The 19,530-nt window shown below is 35.2% G+C and overlaps 1 protein-coding gene across 2 annotated transcripts in view; it reads left to right on the top strand.

Moving 5' to 3' along the window:
• LOC126967069 (signal peptide peptidase-like 3) overlaps positions 1-19,530 on the top strand; it is a 37,223-nt gene that overhangs the window by 2,776 nt on the left and 14,917 nt on the right. For both annotated transcript variants that reach the window (XM_050811426.1, XM_050811415.1), the window contains exons 2-5: positions 690-830; positions 13,780-13,931; positions 16,163-16,282; positions 18,263-18,439. In XM_050811426.1, coding sequence (XP_050667383.1) covers positions 760-830; positions 13,780-13,931; positions 16,163-16,282; positions 18,263-18,439 — 520 coding nt within the window. In that variant the 5' untranslated portion in view covers positions 690-759. The remainder of the gene's footprint in view (positions 1-689; positions 831-13,779; positions 13,932-16,162; positions 16,283-18,262; positions 18,440-19,530) is intronic.

Raw genomic sequence — 19,530 nt, 5'->3', positions numbered from 1 at the left:
TGGCCGTAGGGGTCGTGTTTCACAAGTATCGCGGACGTCGCCGACTGCCGGAAGTTACCTTACGCGCGCGTCACTACGCCGCGAAAATGTGACGTAGATTTAAGTTATATAAATATAATAGCTGACCCGACAGATGTTGTTCTGTGCATAGTAAAAAAATACTGTTTTTTATGAATTTGTCAATAATATTTCATAAAACCAAGAATTATTTTGTAAAATATGCTCCCTGCCAATGACATTCTATATTATGTATTGAACATCATTGCTCCCTGTTGTTAACTATCATGAAATTGTTTCACAGCAGAACTGTCAAACCGTGCGTCAATAAATTCTCTCTTAAAATATATGTCCAAACAAAACAAATATTGTAATTAAAAATAATTATGGGTCTCAAATCGAAATAAAAACTATCCTATCTCTCAAGTTGGACTAAACAGCACTCAATGAAGTAATCCTCATTAAAATCCGTTCATTAGTTTAGGAGTCCATCGCGGTCAAACAACGTGTCACGTAATTTATATATATTAAGATAAATATATGCATGTGATACTATAATGTATTTATCATAATACTTATAAATACTTGCAGACTAAATTAAATGATTGAAAAAAAAAATGAAATGCTCTGAAACTGAACAACCAAAAGAAGTCTGTAAAACGAATTAAGTAATAATATGTATTCGTGTACAGAGGGCTCCACCCGAGGTCCCAGCAGTGAGCAGCACCGGTATCACAGTCAAGAGAGACATCAGCGTCAGCCATGGCGCAAGTCGGAGCTAATATGGAATACCAAGAATATAAGTGGGCTTATTCAATTATGGACTCTTCCAGGTAATATCTGTAATTATAATATGATACGTATTCTTAAAATCTAAAGGACAGACAAACAAAATCGAACTAGACTAAAATTACTCTTTAATAGTTATGAAATAAATCTGTGCGATTCCGATACACGATTGCCCGTAATATTTTTTTTTGACAATCACACTTTCTAATTTAAACTTACAGAAAATTATTTTCTACTATATTGTTGAGTTTTCTATTAAAGCTTGTTTTCTAGTTTTATTTATTTATTATTATTATATATGTATGAAGTAAATCTTCTAATATATAAAATTCTCGTGTTAAACATTGAACTCCTCCGAAACTCGGATTCTCATGAAATTTTGAGTGCATATTGGGTAGGTCTGAGAATCGGACAACATTTTTCATTCCCCTAAATGTTACGGGTGGTCCACACGAATTTTTTTTTAAATTGTTTGATTATGAGTGAGCATTAAAAAATACATACAATTTCAAATTTTCACCCATCTACGATCAACATGTACTTTTGTATCGCGATTTTAATATCGGCAATACAACGTTTGCTGTGTCAGCTAGTGATAATATATATTATATTATTATTTACTCCAGCTACGCACGACTTTCTATGTCGCACTTTATTTTTTGGTATTTAATGAAAATTAGCTGTTACGCTCGTTCGGATAGTCGGCTATCCCTAACGCGCGTCAAAGATGAAGAATATGCTTGCAGAGGTTTGGCAGTGACACTGCATAACAGCCGGCCTCGCCCCTTTACGTTTCTCAGTCCGCCGCCGAGTGTCACAGTGATAACATCATGTTACCGTTATAATGCCGTATTGTTCAGTGAAATGTCGAGGAAAGTGTACGACGTTCTACGTCTAGTCTCACGAAAGATGGCATTATAGGTTCACATGTCCATTATGCCATCATTAATCATTGGAATGATCAATTACTTAAAAATAAAATATGAAAAGAGCTTACGTTGATGTCTTTTTTCACATCCCTTTGTAATAAGACGTCTTCGACATGTGTCTGCGTTTAATATATGATATAAATTTATTTATTGACAATGCAGTTACGCTTTTTGGTAATTTATTGTAAAATTTAATAACATTGTATATGAGTATATCTATACATACATATAATAAAATTGGAGTGTCTGTTTGTAATATTGAAATAACCGATTTTTACTACATGTATATGCATATATATACGGTACTTACACCAAAATATTTTTTTTTTTACAATTTTCGTCTGTCTGTTTGTTCCGGCTAATCTCTGTAATGGCTGGACCGATGTTAACGGTACTTTTATTGGCAGTTAGCTGATGTAATAAGGAGTAATTTAGGGTACGTTTATTTAAGAAAAATTATTTTACTTTACAATAATAAGTAATGTTGCAATGTCCAAGGAACGGTCTAACTCTAAAAATATTTTTTATGGCAAAACAACGTTTACCGGGTCAATTAGTATAACATCTAATATATAAAATTCTCGTGTAAAAACTCGTGTAAAACTTGAACTCCTCCGAAACGGCTTGACAGATTCTCATAAAATTTTGAGTGCATATTGGGTAGGTCTGAGAATCAGACAACATCTATTTTTCATCCCCCTATATGTTAAGGGTGGTCCGTCCACACGGATGTTTTTTTTAATTTTTTTGACATGTTTTTTAAATTTTTTTGATTATGAGTCAGCTATAAAAATACATACAACTTCTAATTTTCACCCATCTACGATCAACAGTTTATTTGTATCGCGATTTTAATATCGACAATACATATAATATAAAAACATATTTGAACAAGGTCTTGTTATATAAACGTAATCCAATTTATATAGCACAGCAGTTATTAAGATTCATTAGTCATCTAATTACGGCTGGTAACATCTGATAGGGGCTAGTAGTGGTCAGTTAATTTAATTGCCCTAATGCTCTCAGAATAGAACACTATTTGTTATGTAACTCATAAAGGGCATTTTTTTTTTTCAAATATGTTTCCTTTCGAATTGAATCTGGTTGTGTGGCGGTCCTCCACAGTGCGGTTTTCAAGGAGCATTCTTCCACGTACTACAAAGCTGTGGAATGAGCTTCCTTGTGCGGTGTTTCCGGGACGATACGACATGGGTACCTTCAAAAAAGGCGCGTACACCTTCCATAAAGGCCGGCAACGCTCTTCTGATTCCTCTGGTGTTGCAAGAGAATGTGGGCGGCGGTGATCACTTAACACCAGGTGTTACGCTCGTTTGTCCTCCTATTATATTTTTGATGTCAACAGGACAAAGCAGAAATGACGCAAGAAACACTCGCAGTATTTATATGTGCTCTTTTTAAACATTACATATTATAAAACGAGGTTCGCCGCGTCTGTTTGTCTGTCTGACCGCGATAAACTCAAAAACTACTGCGCCTATCTTTCTGTTGTTTTCACCAATGGGTAGCGTGGTTTTCGAGGATGGTTTTAGTATATAATTTGTTAAATCGTTGCGTACATAAACGATATTTGTTGGAGGTGTCGAAAAAAATAGCCGCCTGGGAGCTTTAAATAAAAACGCTATCTAAACCCTTTGAGATATAACACAGTAATGTATTGTGGAATTGTGCATCTTATCTATATATATATAATGAAAATGGTCTTTGTTTGAGGCTCAATCACGCCTAAACCACTGATCTTATCGACATGAAACTACCACCATTCGATGCGAAATTTATCCTAGATGGTTTATGGCATTTTTTTTATTGCATGTATTTGTAATAAGGTGAGTAAATTAAATTTTTTTATTTAAAATTCACCCAGCGAAGCGGGTGGGAACGGAAAGCTTTAAAAAACTGGCAATGATGAAGCGATAATGTAAAAGCTGTTTACACAAATACGATATTAATCCCTATCATTTTAAACAAGTTAGATATTTTACTCTGTATTATGATTGTTTGATGAGAAACGACCCCCGCACCGTCTTGGCTACTAGAAACACGGAACAGTAGGTGAAGGGTATGATCATTCAAACACGTTTTTGTTTCTTTTTTAACTTATTAAATAAGATTATGCTTACTCTTCAGACTGCAATATCCCCGAGTACTTATGTCATATTTTTTCTATTATCAGAACAGCGTCTGTCGGGTCAACTAGTAAAATATAATATAATGTTGGACTATCTCTTTTTCCCTATCCCCCTTCCATATTAGCTTAATAGATATTGACGACCTTTTTTCTATACGCTTCTCTATCTTCATCCTCAGTTTTTATCTCGTCAGCTCTCTGAATTCCCATCCAGGATTTAATGTTGTCGTGTCACGTTATTATTGCTTCTATGAGGCCTCTTCCCCATACTTTCCTCTATTATGGACTATAATATATACCTCACTGCTAAGATTCTAATACGATAGATAGACGATATATATAAAATAAATTCGTCTATGCACATTGCCTGATGGTGGACAGACTGTCGGACAGCCGATTTTTAGCATCAGAGTTCATGTTGGTCACCTTTCGGAGCTGTTCGGGTTGGTACCAGCAGCCGAATTGCAACACGGGACAGTTTGACGCATCCTCATGACGTCTCGCATTCTACGGACACGCGTTTTACGAAGTCCTTCTTGCTTCGCACAACCATTTTGTGAGGCGCGCATAAATGAAAACTTCTATAATTTTATTTATGTAGCTAACAAACGCAGGTACTACCTCTGGCGCTGAAATTTAATTTATATAAGATTTCTATGAATTCGCAAAGAACATAAACAATATGACTATAATGTAATTCACGTATTTCCTTGAGTTGCGAGCAATTTTCGCGGAAACGATAGTAATTATTGCATTGTTGAAAGTCGTAGGAAGTCAGACTTTTGTTAAGTGTGATTGAATTGAAATTGTCTGGTCGGTCAAAGGCGACCTCATTGTATCCCTACATTAGAGTTGTTTTCGGTTTTCGAACTCATATGTAGTTACGTTTATATAACGTTTTATAAGATCGACAATGCTCTTGTGGTCCAAACCTTCAAAGTGGACCACAACAGTATACCTATAGGTGGTTTGCGACAGTAATAGATGTGATCGTAAACCTACAATATACTAGGATACGCTCTCGAGAGAGAATTGTTATTAATACCACCCCATTTCGTCCAGAAACCTTAGCAATCTCTTCTCTTTCCTTAAAGACTTGAGGGGAGTGTGTTTGGGGTGCCAAGATGTTGAGCCCGGTAAGTCGCTACCCCTGGACAGTGAAGAAACTGCTGCGCATTTACTTCTGCCACCATGCAGGCCCTGAACAGGGTGCTGTCGGCTATGTCTTTTTATTTTATGGGATAGGAGGACAAACGAGCGTACGGGTCACCTGGTGTTAAGTGATCACCGCCGCCCACATTCTCTTGCAACACCAGAGGAATCACAAGAGCGTTGCCGGCCTTTAAGAAAGGTGTACGCGCTTATTTTGAAGGTACCCATGTCGTATCGTCCCGGAAACACCGCACAAGGAAGCTCATTCCACAGCTTAGTAGTACGAGGAAGAAAGCTCCTTGAAAACCGCACTGTGGAGGACCGCCACACATACAGATGGTGGGGATGATATCCTAATTAGTGGCGTGTCGTGCGAAGGTGGAATGTTTTAATTTAACATCTATTTAAATAGATGTTTATTTTAAGGTCCGTGACTAGTTAGGTCAGCCGATATCTGTCTAAGTTGAATTCTATTGAGCTTAACAAGGTATTTTTCTATATTGGTATCAATGTTGGGGAGTGTCTCCCGTGCTTGTCTACAGCCCTCTAAAGTTAGCCATAGGTTTTTGTGCTGATGTCTTGTGCGTTTCCGAATTCGATTTTGAGCCAGAAGGTATAATGGGTGCTGGCCCTATGCCAGTAATATTTGAGCCTTTTCTTGCTAAAATCATCTGCCATAACATTTTCGCGATTGATGAGTTGATGTGACCTTTAATCCATTGTACTGTAACTTCGGTTCAGTTACACACATGATTCAAGGCGTTATGACATTCATAGATCATACCTGAAGTGGTGAAATTGCTATTCAATATCAGTAGTAGGGATTCGCCGGTTCTGGCTCACAGTAGTGGGGATTCGCCGGTTCTGCCTCCCCGGTTCTGGCTCACTTGTTCGAGATGCCTATATCTGTATATATATGCCTATATCGATCACTGCAATTAGTAACACACATAAAAGAAAGTACTACGAAATGTCAAAGACGGGAAAGTCTTTCATCAGCATATTATCAGACAGATTTTCCGTACTACAGAGTTCAGATATTAGTAGTAGGGATTCGCCGGTTCTGGCTCACAGTAGTGGGGATTCGCCGGTTCTGCCTCCCCGGTTCTGGCTCACTTGTTCGTGATGCCTACTAAAAAAAAAAAAAAATTTTGGTGTCAAACTGGGGGTTTTGATGTATTTCCGAGCGATTGCGCTGATCCGTTTTTCGATATCTCTTATAGTTACAAAGTTAGCTTTTTAAGTTAAACAGATCCATACTCATTACTAATCAGTGGTAATTAACCTAATGATTGGTGAGCGACTCAATGTCGATTCTTTGAAAGTGATAGACGTAATTAGTAAATTACCTCTCACATTCGTTACTACGATTAAAACGACAGTTTTGTGCTGTGTTTATTATTAAGTTAACAGATGATATAAATAAAGTATATAATAAAACATCGTTGCAGATTGTATCATTTTAAAAATATTTGATGAAATCATTCAAACTCTTCATATTAAACTTAAAGGATAGATACATTAAACAGTACTCGCAACACATGCTGCGGTAAATAAATTCTTTACTCTTGTAGTATTGTGGATATACATTCTGCAATTGCTTTGTAAAAACCTCAGCTGGAATCCCTGACTTGGACGATCATATGAATTGAAGTATTGTCCAATACCCTGCTCACCAATGTGTATTGCAACCCAGTGAGAGCCTAGCTTATTTTCACTATCTACATTGTTGACAATATAACAGGGCGTTACAACGTATATCGACAATCGGTTTGCTGCGTAAACATTATTTTGAATACTGAGATCAATTTTCTTCGAATAATTCTGTATCTCGATTGTATTCATATTACCGTAGAATAATGTATTTAAAAGTTATTGGATTACAACTTACAATAAAACAAAACATCATTTTAAGTACATATTTAATTTCAATATTATAAGGTAATATAGTAGTAAGTTTAACTAAAACTATTACACACCCTTACAAACGATCAAACATAAACATAACTGCGGTAATCTACTGAAATATTATGATTTTTATCAATTTTATTGTACAACTTGAGTTAAGTGATAAAGCTCTTTGTCATTTTCTTAATGTAACAAATTTTGAGATAAATAAAATACACTTTAGTTTCTGTGATTATTTCCTTTCGCGAATATATCAATAATTCGACCATCAGATTTCCTCATCGGGTCATTAATTATTTTTAGTATTAGTTTAAGATTTTTCTTTCGCCAAACATATTATAGAGATCAGGTAGTTATATCTTGAAACTAATTGACATGGTTGAGATTGTATAAAGGTTGCATTTCATCAAAGCATCAGGTGATTTAGATACAATTTGTGTCACTGACATCATTCAAAAATATTATAAAATTATTTACGAAAACTAATTTTCCACACCCACACACAGTGCACCCTCTACTACAAAAAGGTTTCATATAATATAATGAGACAATTTATTGTTAAACTACCATTTATTGATTATATTTAAATAGGACTATTTATAAGTAAAACAATATACAGTACCTACATCATAACTTACTCCACAAGTTATATATCTAAATAAACGATGTATCTACTCTCATTCGTTTCAAAAAAAAAAATTCAAACTTAAAACTTATATAACATTTATTTTATTTTATGATGACTCCAAGCTAAGGTATCAATATAATTTGCTTAGATATACAGTTTGGTATGACAAACTAGATTTATTTATTCGTTGAGTGAAAATATTATGCTTTATTGACTTGTCAAATATTTGAAGGAAGAACAATTGCAAAATTTAAGACAAAATTTTCCAAATAATAATAATTTTTTACGTCTTAGAAAAAAAGAATTTATCGATATGAATTTATAACACCACACGATTGCTTAAAACTTTCAGCACTCCATGATCGTGATAGATTTTACAATACATTTACCGACACACATATTTCCGATGAAGATTATAAGTTAGATAATTCAGATTTATATCTTAAAATTAATGTTTCACTTTAAACAAAATATGTATTTGAAAATTTCCGAGCTCTATGTTTACAGACATAATATGGTCTAGATCCAGCACATTATTATACAGCGCCTGGGTTAAGTTGGGGTGCTATGTTAAAATGCACAAAAATTAAATTAGAATTACTTTAGGGCTTTGAACAAATAGCTTTTACTGGATCGGGTATTTGAGACTGTATATCTCAATGTAGGAATCGTTATGAAAAAGCGAATTTAAACAAATAAGTATAGGTTACAATATTATAAAACGAAACCACTGAAATATTTGCATGTCTCTCAAGACGAAACATGTGCCTACTCTTAAATTTGTAACGACTTTACTTGTGAATATTTCTGGCAAATAAGAACAGGACAAAGAAAAACGTCGTTTATAACTTATTTTGATGCTAATAACCGTTATGGATGGGGTGTATCTCCATTCCTTCCTACAGAAGGTTTTGAATGGGTAGATGTCCGTACAAATTTTGATGTTCCGGATGATTTTGAATTTGGTTTTATTTTGGAAGTAGACCAAGAATATTCAATTGAACTGCATGATTTACATTCTGACCTATCCTTATGCCCCGAGAATAAAAAATGTAAGTATTGAGGATACAAAAAGCATAAAATTTGTTCCAAACCTTCGTAATAAAAATACATATGTTATTTACTTCAGAAATTTAAAGCAATGTCTCACACACACACACAGAAAAAACAAAATATTCATAGAATTTTAAAATTCAAACAAAGCTCATGGTTAAAATATTACATAGATTTAAATACAAACATGCATTAACAAGCTACCTACATCTAATTTCGAAAAGATTTTTATAAATTAATAAAAAACTCAATGTATAAAGAACAATAGAAAATATTGAAAAAAGAGTAAATGTAAAATTACACTGTATGATTTAATTGCCAAGATAGAATTCAATAGTTTATCTATTTTAAAATGAAAATTTGGTTGCAGTTCTATTACGAAAAACTAAATTGTTCTTCAATAAACATATTTAGTTGGGGTTTTATATATTGAAAATTTCTAAAACTCTAATGCGATGACTTTCACTAGTTAAATAAGTTTCGAAATAAATTGAAATTATTATACACTGATACTGATAGTTTAATATATAAAATTTAACACAGATATAAAACCTGATTTACATTTGCGTTTCAAAACCTCTGACTGCAGAAAAAAATTTTTTGCTACCCAAAAGTCAATAAAAAGAAGTACGGTACGATATGTATTAGATGTTGTGGGAAAATACGCATTCAAATTTAATAAAATTGTTACTAAGTAAGTATATGAAAATGGAAAATTATAAGATATGCCTATTTAAAAATAAGAATGAATATTGTTCAATGCATAGATTTAAGTCAATAAAGCATAATATTTTCACTCAACGAATAAATAAATCTAGTTTGTCATACCAAACTGTATATCTAAGCAAATTATATTGATACCTTAGCTTGGAGTCATCATAAAATAAAATAAATGTTATATAAGTTTTAAGTTTGAATTTTTTTTTTTTGAAACGAATGAGAGTAGATACATCGTTTATTTAGATATATAACTTGTGGAGTAAGTTATGATGTAGGTACTGTATATTGTTTTACTTATAAATAGTCCTATTTAAATATAATCAATAAATGGTAGTTTAACAATAAATTGTCTCATTATATTATATGAAACCTTTTTGTAGTAGAGGGTGCACTGTGTGTGGGTGTGGAAAATTAGTTTTCGTAAATAATTTTATAATATTTTTGAATGATGTCAGTGACACAAATTGTATCTAAATCACCTGATGCTTTGATGAAATGCAACCTTTATACAATCTCAACCATGTCAATTAGTTTCAAGATATAACTACCTGATCTCTATAATATGTTTGGCGAAAGAAAAATCTTAAACTAATACTAAAAATAATTAATGACCCGATGAGGAAATCTGATGGTCGAATTATTGATATATTCGCGAAAGGAAATAATCACAGAAACTAAAGTGTATTTTATTTATCTCAAAATTTGTTACATTAAGAAAATGACAAAGAGCTTTATCACTTAACTCAAGTTGTACAATAAAATTGATAAAAATCATAATATTTCAGTAGATTACCGCAGTTATGTTTATGTTTGATCGTTTGTAAGGGTGTGTAATAGTTTTAGTTAAACTTACTACTATATTACCTTATAATATTGAAATTAAATATGTACTTAAAATGATGTTTTGTTTTATTGTAAGTTGTAATCCAATAACTTTTAAATACATTATTCTACGGTAATATGAATACAATCGAGATACAGAATTATTCGAAGAAAATTGATCTCAGTATTCAAAATAATGTTTACGCAGCAAACCGATTGTCGATATACGTTGTAACGCCCTGTTATATTGTCAACAATGTAGATAGTGAAAATAAGCTAGGCTCTCACTGGGTTGCAATACACATTGGTGAGCAGGGTATTGGACAATACTTCAATTCATATGATCGTCCAAGTCAGGGATTCCAGCTGAGGTTTTTACAAAGCAATTGCAGAATGTATATCCACAATACTACAAGAGTAAAGAATTTATTTACCGCAGCATGTGTTGCGAGTACTGTTTAATGTATCTATCCTTTAAGTTTAATATGAAGAGTTTGAATGATTTCATCAAATATTTTTAAAATGATACAATCTGCAACGATGTTTTATTATATACTTTATTTATATCATCTGTTAACTTAATAATAAACACAGCACAAAACTGTCGTTTTAATCGTAGTAACGAATGTGAGAGGTAATTTACTAATTACGTCTATCACTTTCAAAGAATCGACATTGAGTCGCTCACCAATCATTAGGTTAATTACCACTGATTAGTAATGAGTATGGATCTGTTTAACTTAAAAAGCTAACTTTGTAACTTTAAGAGATATCGAAAAACGGATCAGCGCAATCGCTCGGAAATACATCAAAACCCCCAGTTTGACACCAAAATTTTTTTTTTTTTTAGTAGGCATCACGAACAAGTGAGCCAGAACCGGGGAGGCAGAACCGGCGAATCGTATAGCAAAAGTATAGCGTCATGACGTTTTCCAAGTGTTGTTGGAATATGTGATTTTATTATCACTTACCTACTATGATAAATAAATATATTTCTATTCTATTCTATTGACTCATCACATTGTAGTCTACTTCATTACGATGATTGTTATTCGTTACTGCCATGACGATTTCTTCTGATGTTTTCTTTCCAACATGCTGTTTACGATTTTAACCAGTTTTTTAACCGACTTCAAAAAAGGAGGAGATTCTCAATTCGTCGTTATGTTTTTTTTATGTTTGTTACCTCAGAACTTTCGACTGGTTGAGCCGATTTTGATAATTCTAACTAACTAAATAAAGTCATTCTAAATAGCTAATTAATTAGATTGTATAAAAATACGCAATATTTTTTATACTTTTTAGTGCATATTATATCTATTGTTTTGGAATAGTGTTTTTGAAGTCGGTTGTTTTTTTTTGCTAAACTTTTTTTTGAGTTTGTTGTTTCTCTTGCCAGACGAGTGTTTCCCCAAAAACTTCACAATTTTGCCGGAATAGGAACATAAATTACTCTTTTCAATTTTCAGAGTTGCGATTCAGGCTTCAAATGACGTTATGTTTGTTTGCGCGCGGAACAATTTATTTTGTGGCTATTAAAACTGAGCTGTCTAACTCGGCCATATTGAGGCTAATATGTCCTTGATTTAGTTTTCACTTCTGTCGTGTAGTCTTTAGTACAATTGGTATTGTTCTATGAAGGAACCCAAAACCCAGTTTCTAACTCTTTTACTTGATGAGTGCTATAACATATTCGATTTATTCATTCTTCCCTCGGACTCCAGGAAGGCCAATTATGTCCCCTTAGTTTCGCTAATTGTGCCTACTTGTTTTGTAACTAATAACTACAGTTTACCAGGTGACTTCTTTGCACGGGAAGCCGGCTATATCATGGGTACCATAACGGTGCCTATTTCTGCCGTAATGCAGTAATGTGTAAACATTACTGTGTTTCGGTGCGAAGGGCGCCGTAGGTAGTGAAATTACTGGGCAAATGAGACTGAACATCTTATGTCTCAAGGTGACGAGCGCAATTGCAGTGCCGCTCAGAATTTTTGGGTTTTTCAAGAATCCTGACCGGCACTGCATTGTAATGGGTAGGGCGTATCAATTACCATTAGCTGAACGTCCTGCTCGTCTCGTACCTTATTTTCATAAAAAAAGGTCCTTCCGCCATAACATACCAAGGTCTGAAAGCGGGGAACACAAAAATGCTTACACATTACTGCTTCACATGAGAAATAGGCGCCGTTGTGGTACCCATTATATAGCCGGCATCCTGTGCAAAGGAGCCTTCAACTGGTAGAGATCCTGCGTTGTCCCCATGATAATACTGAATGCTTTTGGACGATGAAACGCACTTGATAGTTTTCTTACCTGGTGTAAGGGTGAAGACTATAATCATACGGTTAAGCCACGTCCATGCGGTTTTACGGCCGTTCCCAATATATTATCTACAGATAGAGATAAATTACTATATCATTTTTTAAGTGTTACCCGTGTTTTAAGGAAGTTTATTTTTTACCTCCTCAGAATGTTAGAAAGATATAAAAATTCTAATTAGTTATTCATTTTAAACTATTATTTTCATTTGATTTCTGAACGATGGGGGACACGTCGGAGGAAAATCAAAATTGTTGTTTTTATATAAAAACGGGGATTTTCATGTTTATTCAAACCTTTTGAACCTTCCCTGGACTTCCACAAATAATTCAAGACCAAAATTTGCCAAATCGGTCAAGCCGTTCTCGAGTTTTAGCGACACTAACGAACAGCAATTCATTTTTATATATATAGACTAGCTGACTCAGAAAACGTTGTATTGCTATACAAATTAGTAGAAAGAAAGAAAATTTTTTTTGGGGCAATAAAAATAGATTTTAGCTGATTCTCAGACCTACCCGATATGCACACAAAATGTTAAACAAATCGGTTCAGCCGTTTCGGAGGAGTTTGTTAACAAACACCGGGACATGACAATTTTTATATATTAGATAATAGAATGTAGATTGTTTACCAAGAGGAGTTATCAATACCTAACGTGGGTGTAATTTGTAGGCACGAAGCGAAGTCGAGGTCCCCAATACAGTCGAGTAGTCGCAATTTACTCCGAGTGCAACTATACATATATAAATTAACTAGCTGACCCGGCAAACGTTGTTTTGCCATATAAATTGTATTGATCTTTTGCTTGCTAGTTGATAAGAGATGGCGCTAGTTGTATTCATTAGTAACAATCACACTACTTTTATATTTTGTATAATTCACACGATAGTTTTATAAATTATAGCCTATTTGTTATTCTGGTGTCTAAGCTATATTATTGTAAAGTTTCATCAAAATCTATTGAGTAGATTTTGCGTTAAAGAAGTTCAAACATACATCCAGACATACAAACTTTCACATTTATAATAGTAGTAGGATTAAATATTAATTATATTAAAATTATTATTATTATTTACTACTAATACGAGGCAAACACTTCTTTCTTCTTGGTCGCATTCTTTATTTCTGAAGGTCGTGTCCGTACTTCAAAGTTTTTGTTGCGTTTGTCACTAAAGCCGTCCGCTCCTTTCGGTCCTCGGCTTTCCTTATTGCGGTCCAAAGTGGTAGGCCAGTGAGTGTCTTGATCTGGTCTGACGGTAATTTTGTCAAAGGGTTTAAAGAATTCTATCTGAGTTTTTATTTTCCAGAGTGTCTGCGTGTCTGATATCGATGCTGTTGATCGTGTACGGCAGCTTCCGGTCGCTGAACATGGAGCGCGAGGCTCGCGAAAAGGCTGAGCGGGAGAAGGAGGCCTCACTGCTGGGAAACAAGACTGCGTCCACCTCCTCCGTCAATAGCAGTAAGGCTGATTGTACTCACGAACTTTAACACGTAAAGGGCTGATAGACGACAATTTTTTTCAGATATCACATTAGGAAAATAAATCTCATATAAATCTACAGTAGCCAGTAACGGTTGTTTAACTGGAGAGACTACTGTAACCCGCTACCAGCTGACATCTTATTACCTCGACCCGCCACCGTCTCTCCCGTGGCCGTGGGATCGTCGCGCACGCAGTTGTCGGACTATACCTGAATGAGCATGCAGTATACACCCCTCCCCCGCTTAAAAAATAGGTCCCGCTGTAGCAACTGACCAACAAAGTAAAACCCATCAGGATTGTACGTTTCGAATTCAAATTTTCAAATTCAAATATTTTTATTCAAAATAGGATGTGACATCACTTATTGAAAGTCAAAAAAACTACCACCCATTCCAAAATGAATGCCTCAGACCTGAGAAGAATGGGCGCAACAAACTCAGCGGGCTTTTTTTTTTCTTCATCGAATAAATATGTTTACAAAGTAATGTTGTACAATTAAAATTATTATTTAATAGCCTGAGGGCGGTCACTCCATTCCCAATCTGTGGTATCATTAAGAAAGTCATTTATGTTATAGTAACCTTTACCACACAAACGTTTTTTAACAATTGTTTTGAATAACGTAATACTTTTGTTTTGAACATTTTCAGGGATCTTGTTGTAAAAGCATATATATCGCCCCACAAAAGACTTACTAAGTCGACTTAGCCGAGTAGTAGGCATCATCAGTTTATGTCTGTTCCCGGTGTTAACAATATGGTTAAGACAGTTTCTGGCAAGATCACTTATGTGCCTATGAACATACATTACATTATCAAGAATATATTGAGAAGCAACAGTCAAGATGTTAATTTCTTTGAATTTTGCTCTCAATGATTCTCTAGGACCTAGGTTATAAATAGCGCGAATAGCCCTCTTCTGCAGCACAAATATTGTATTAATATCGGCAACGTTGCCCCATAGCAATATACCATAGGACATAATACTATGGAAATAACTAAAGTATACTATTCGCGCCGTATCTATGTCAGTTAATTGTCTAATCTTTTTAACCGCGTATGCTGCAGAACTAAGTCTGTTCGCCAATCCTTCAATATGGGGGCCCCATTGTAATTTGGAATCTAGAGTTATGCCAAGAAATATAGCAGATTCCACCGGTTCTATCACCTCTCCGTTTAACAAAACATTTGCATTTACATTTTTGACATTTGGTACGGTAAATTTAATGTATTTACTTTTCTTGCTATTTAACAATAGGTTCTTAGCGCTAAACCAGTACACGATGTTAGATATAACATCGTTAACTTCGTCATACATAGCTTGGTTTCTTTTCACTTTGAAAATTAGTGAAGTGTCGTCCGCAAACAATACTACCTTATGTTTTTTCTCTAAAAGATTAGGAAGATCATTTATATAGATAAGGAAGAGGAACGGTCCAAGAATAGACCCTTGTGGTACCCCCATACTGAGAGGAGTCCCAGGAGATCTCCTGCCATTCACGTCGACCCTCTGAATTATATTGTTTAACTTAATACTTGTGAATCTCCAAATGTGGCACAGATTGCTAGGATGTTACGTTATTTATGTTAAGAGCGTATCCGGGCTCCAATTTCTTCATGCAAATGTATTCTTCTATTTCCTTCTCAAACAATCTCTACGAAAAAAGCATTGTTTTTGTCATACAATCAAGGTCTTCCTTTGTAGGCATGCTCGCTCAATTAATATTGTCCACAAACTTGTCGACTATCACAACCATCCTCTGCCGTGAAGCAGTAATTTGCAAGCATTATTGTGTTTCGGTTTGAAGGGCTAATGCTAGTGATGTAAAACTTATTAATCTTATGTCTCAAAGTGAAGACCACAATTTCGATGCCGCTTGGAATTGTGGGTTCTGTCAATAATCTTGAGCGGAATTGAATTGTAATAGAATGGGTGGTGCGTATAACTTCCCATCGGCGTAACTCTTTGTTCGTCTCGTCCCTTTTTGTCATGAAACTAATTACCAGAGGAAAGTTAACCTTTAACAACGCTCGGTTTTACCATATGACAGACGATTACCAGACAATAATAGATATAAAAAATCATAGGAGCATGGTTCTGCCTCTACTTATTTTAATAGTGAACATTATTAACTCGACTTAGTTTTGGGGGAAAAATTCAAAACAGCTTGACATTAACTATACTCAAATGGTTATATTTCCCCACAGATGTACAGACGTTGAACACTATGCAAGCGCTATGCTTCCCGCTCGGCTCTTCTGCTGCGTTGCTCGTCATGTTCTTTTTCTTCGACTCTGTTCAAACACTCGTGGCTATTTGCACGGCAAGTAAGTACATTATTTAGGGAACTGGATGACAAACTACCATAATCAGAGGGTCTACCATTAACTTTTAATTAGCGATGCGATTCCGATGCAGTTCAGTTTAGGTACCTTAACTGAATCGCTAAAATTTGTACCATGAAGTGCCTTTTACTGAATGGCGTTTGGATCGCTTAAGAAGAATGAACGAAATAGATTTGTCTGTGATCCGCGGTGTGAGAGAGAGATGACGCTCTACAGTCCTTGCACAAGTTTGTCTCTCTTAATCGAACCATATCCGTTGCGTTTCGAAACCTAAAATGATATAAACTGTCTTTTTGCGTAGAAAATACTTAAAAATACATTTTAAAATTGCGCTTTATAGCGTCAAATTATAAACCATTAAGCCCTTTTTTTGTACTTATTAAATAATAGTAATATAAATAAATATAGTTCTTTGAATAACAAATTAGATGTTTGCTTAGGTGTTTTCGTAAAAGTAACGAGTTATGAACGCACCTCCATTGATGTTTTATTTGACAGGAGTACAGAGTACATTTTTTTTAATTCGTTCTTGCGAACAGGCCCGCGCACTTACTGCCTCGTCTTTAGTATTTTCATTTTCCGTATTTTTTCTCAGTCTTTTTTTTTACAAAAAAGTCTAATAAAGTATTCTCATCTCATCTTTCATATTAAAATAAAATTTTCCTTTTCTGTATGTTTTCACTATTTTTTAAAAGTTATTAACAACACGATTCATTTCCCTCTAAGGAAGTAGCAACTTTTTTCGAATCGCTCACTTTGACACATAAGCTATCCAGTTTAGGTTGAAATATTACCTACCTCATGGTACGAATGAATGAACGAACTAAATCAGTTTGCGATTCAATTGACATCATTTTTGACATTCAATTGACATCATTGCGATTTAATCAGTTGATTTGACGTCAACCTAAATTAGATAGCACTAATCACGTCGTGGTACGAAATAGCAAAGCTGATCATTTTAGGTTGTCAATTAAATCGCAATAATAGTTCATGGTAGGCCCCCAGGTCGATCATATCGACGAGGAAACACTGGGAATTGGAAACATATTAGGGAAATGAATGTTTGAGCTTTATCCTTGAGCAGAACATGCCAGTATGAATGATACTCCGAAACTATTAATTTATGAATTAATTAAAATATTATTGTGCCACGTGAGGCTGTCAAGAACAGATCAAATCCGGTCAAGCAACGAAGCTAACTTCCACGATTATTATTTGCAAAAGATAGCCAGATATAATAACTTAGTACTTTGAAGACCAGACCATATACGGCTATTATATTTAGATTCTCAATTCCGTTCATATAATATAATTCTCCTGCTCCTGTGTATGTTAATGTACTCCTCCTAACGGCTGGTCCTATTTTTCAAATTTAAACGGTGTGTACAGGACAATGTCTGTCGGGTCCACTAGTATAATAATATATTTTTATGGAATAGGAGGACAAACGAGCGTACGGGTCACCTGTTGTTAAGTGATCACCGCCGCCCACAATCTCTTGCAACACCAGAGGAATCACAGGAGCATTGCCGGCCTTTAAGGAAGGTGTACGCGCTTTTTTAGAAGGTACCCATGTCGTATCGTCCCGGAGACACCGCGCAAGGAAGTTCATTCCACAGCTTTGTAGTACGTGGAAGAAAGCTCCTTTTAAACCGCACTGTGGAGGACCGCCACACATCCAGATGGTGGGGATGATATCCTAACTTGTGGCGTGTCGTGCGAAGGTGAATTCGGCGGCAGGAATCAGGTTAAACACTCCCCGTGATAAATGCGGTAGAAGACACACAATAATCTTTGTTGGGGAAGGGGGGGGGGGGGATGGCCTCCGGTCCTCGATAACTTAACCTATACGAAACATAGCGGCACTAGGCCGCTACTTCACGCCGGTATTCTGTGCGAGTGATATTGTAAGTTTTAAAAGTATTGTAATATATTTAAGTTGTCATTAATTGTAAACAGTAATAGCGTGTGCGGCGCTTGCGTTCCTTCTGACGCCGCTGTGCCAGTACGTGGCTGGAGGCAGTGGTCGCGGCGCCGTGTGTGGCCGCTACTCCGCCCCCGAGCTAGCGGCCGCGCTGGTGGCCGCTGCCATCGTGTCCGTGTGGGTGCTCACTGGCCACTGGCTGCTCATGGACGGTACGGTCAAACACTCAACGATATTTATTTATTTATTTAAAACATCACAAAATCCACAGAACTTAAATTAGGTTATAATAATACTATTTTGTAGGACTTACATCTAATAACGGATTTACAATATTTATAATAAGACACGATATTTGTGCGTGTGTGCGTGAGTGCGTGTGGGTGTTTGTGTGTTTGTGAATTACTCTAAATTTAACCTTCCTTTAGATTTTTATTAACACTCCTTTTAAAGTAGCCTTTACTGTTATTAAAAAGTTCAGTACTGTTGAATTGTTTATTATAGCTGCATAGAGTGCGACAGATTATCGAATTTTCATAATAATTAGTGTGACTCGGCGGGACTTGGAATAGAGACGTGTGTCTAGTGCGAACTGACGGCACTCGTAATTGTATGAATAGTTTAGTTAGCTGTACTGTCGATCCTACCATGAACTATGTTATGAAGGAAAGAGGGATCCAGAACCTTGCGCCTGTCCTCAAGTGTCATCATATTATGAAACCTGCAAGATTCGGGGTAGTCCACATATAATAGGGGTTAATCAAACCAGATATATTTTACCTAGGTATGTTAATGTGTATGGCAAAAGGACATGGGAATACATGCTACCTAACATATTAAATAACTCACCTGAAGATCTATACACAATCATTCTCAAAAATAAAAATTCGTGTAAATACGCATTTAAAAATATGCAATATACACTAAGAGGAAAAGGGGATGTAATGGCTCGTGTTAACTGTTCTTAATATTTATGTTTATTAGGTATTTTTTTTTATTTCATCTTTTGTTAAGTACAGTCGTTGAGCGAAATGATGCATTTGCACCACGCATACACCTACACAGGTTTCTGTGGCGCATCTCAGTCTTAAATCTTCATTGTACTCTTTTTTTAAATATGAATAATAAAAAAGATAATTGGAATCTAGGAACAAACATAAACTTGTTATACAGCAAGAGCCGTGGACCCCAGACCTACTACTAATATGACGTAAGAAAATTATACTTTCATGAACATTAAGGGTGTCTGGCAAAGGGGTTGCCACGATGTTAGGTGTCTGGCAATTAATAACGTGATTTTTAA

This window comes from Leptidea sinapis, chromosome 1 (assembly GCF_905404315.1).
Source record: "Leptidea sinapis chromosome 1, ilLepSina1.1, whole genome shotgun sequence".
NCBI lineage: Eukaryota > Metazoa > Arthropoda > Insecta > Lepidoptera > Pieridae > Leptidea > Leptidea sinapis.
Note: the sequence above shows the minus strand (reverse complement) of the source record. Positions and strands in the feature narration are given on the sequence as shown.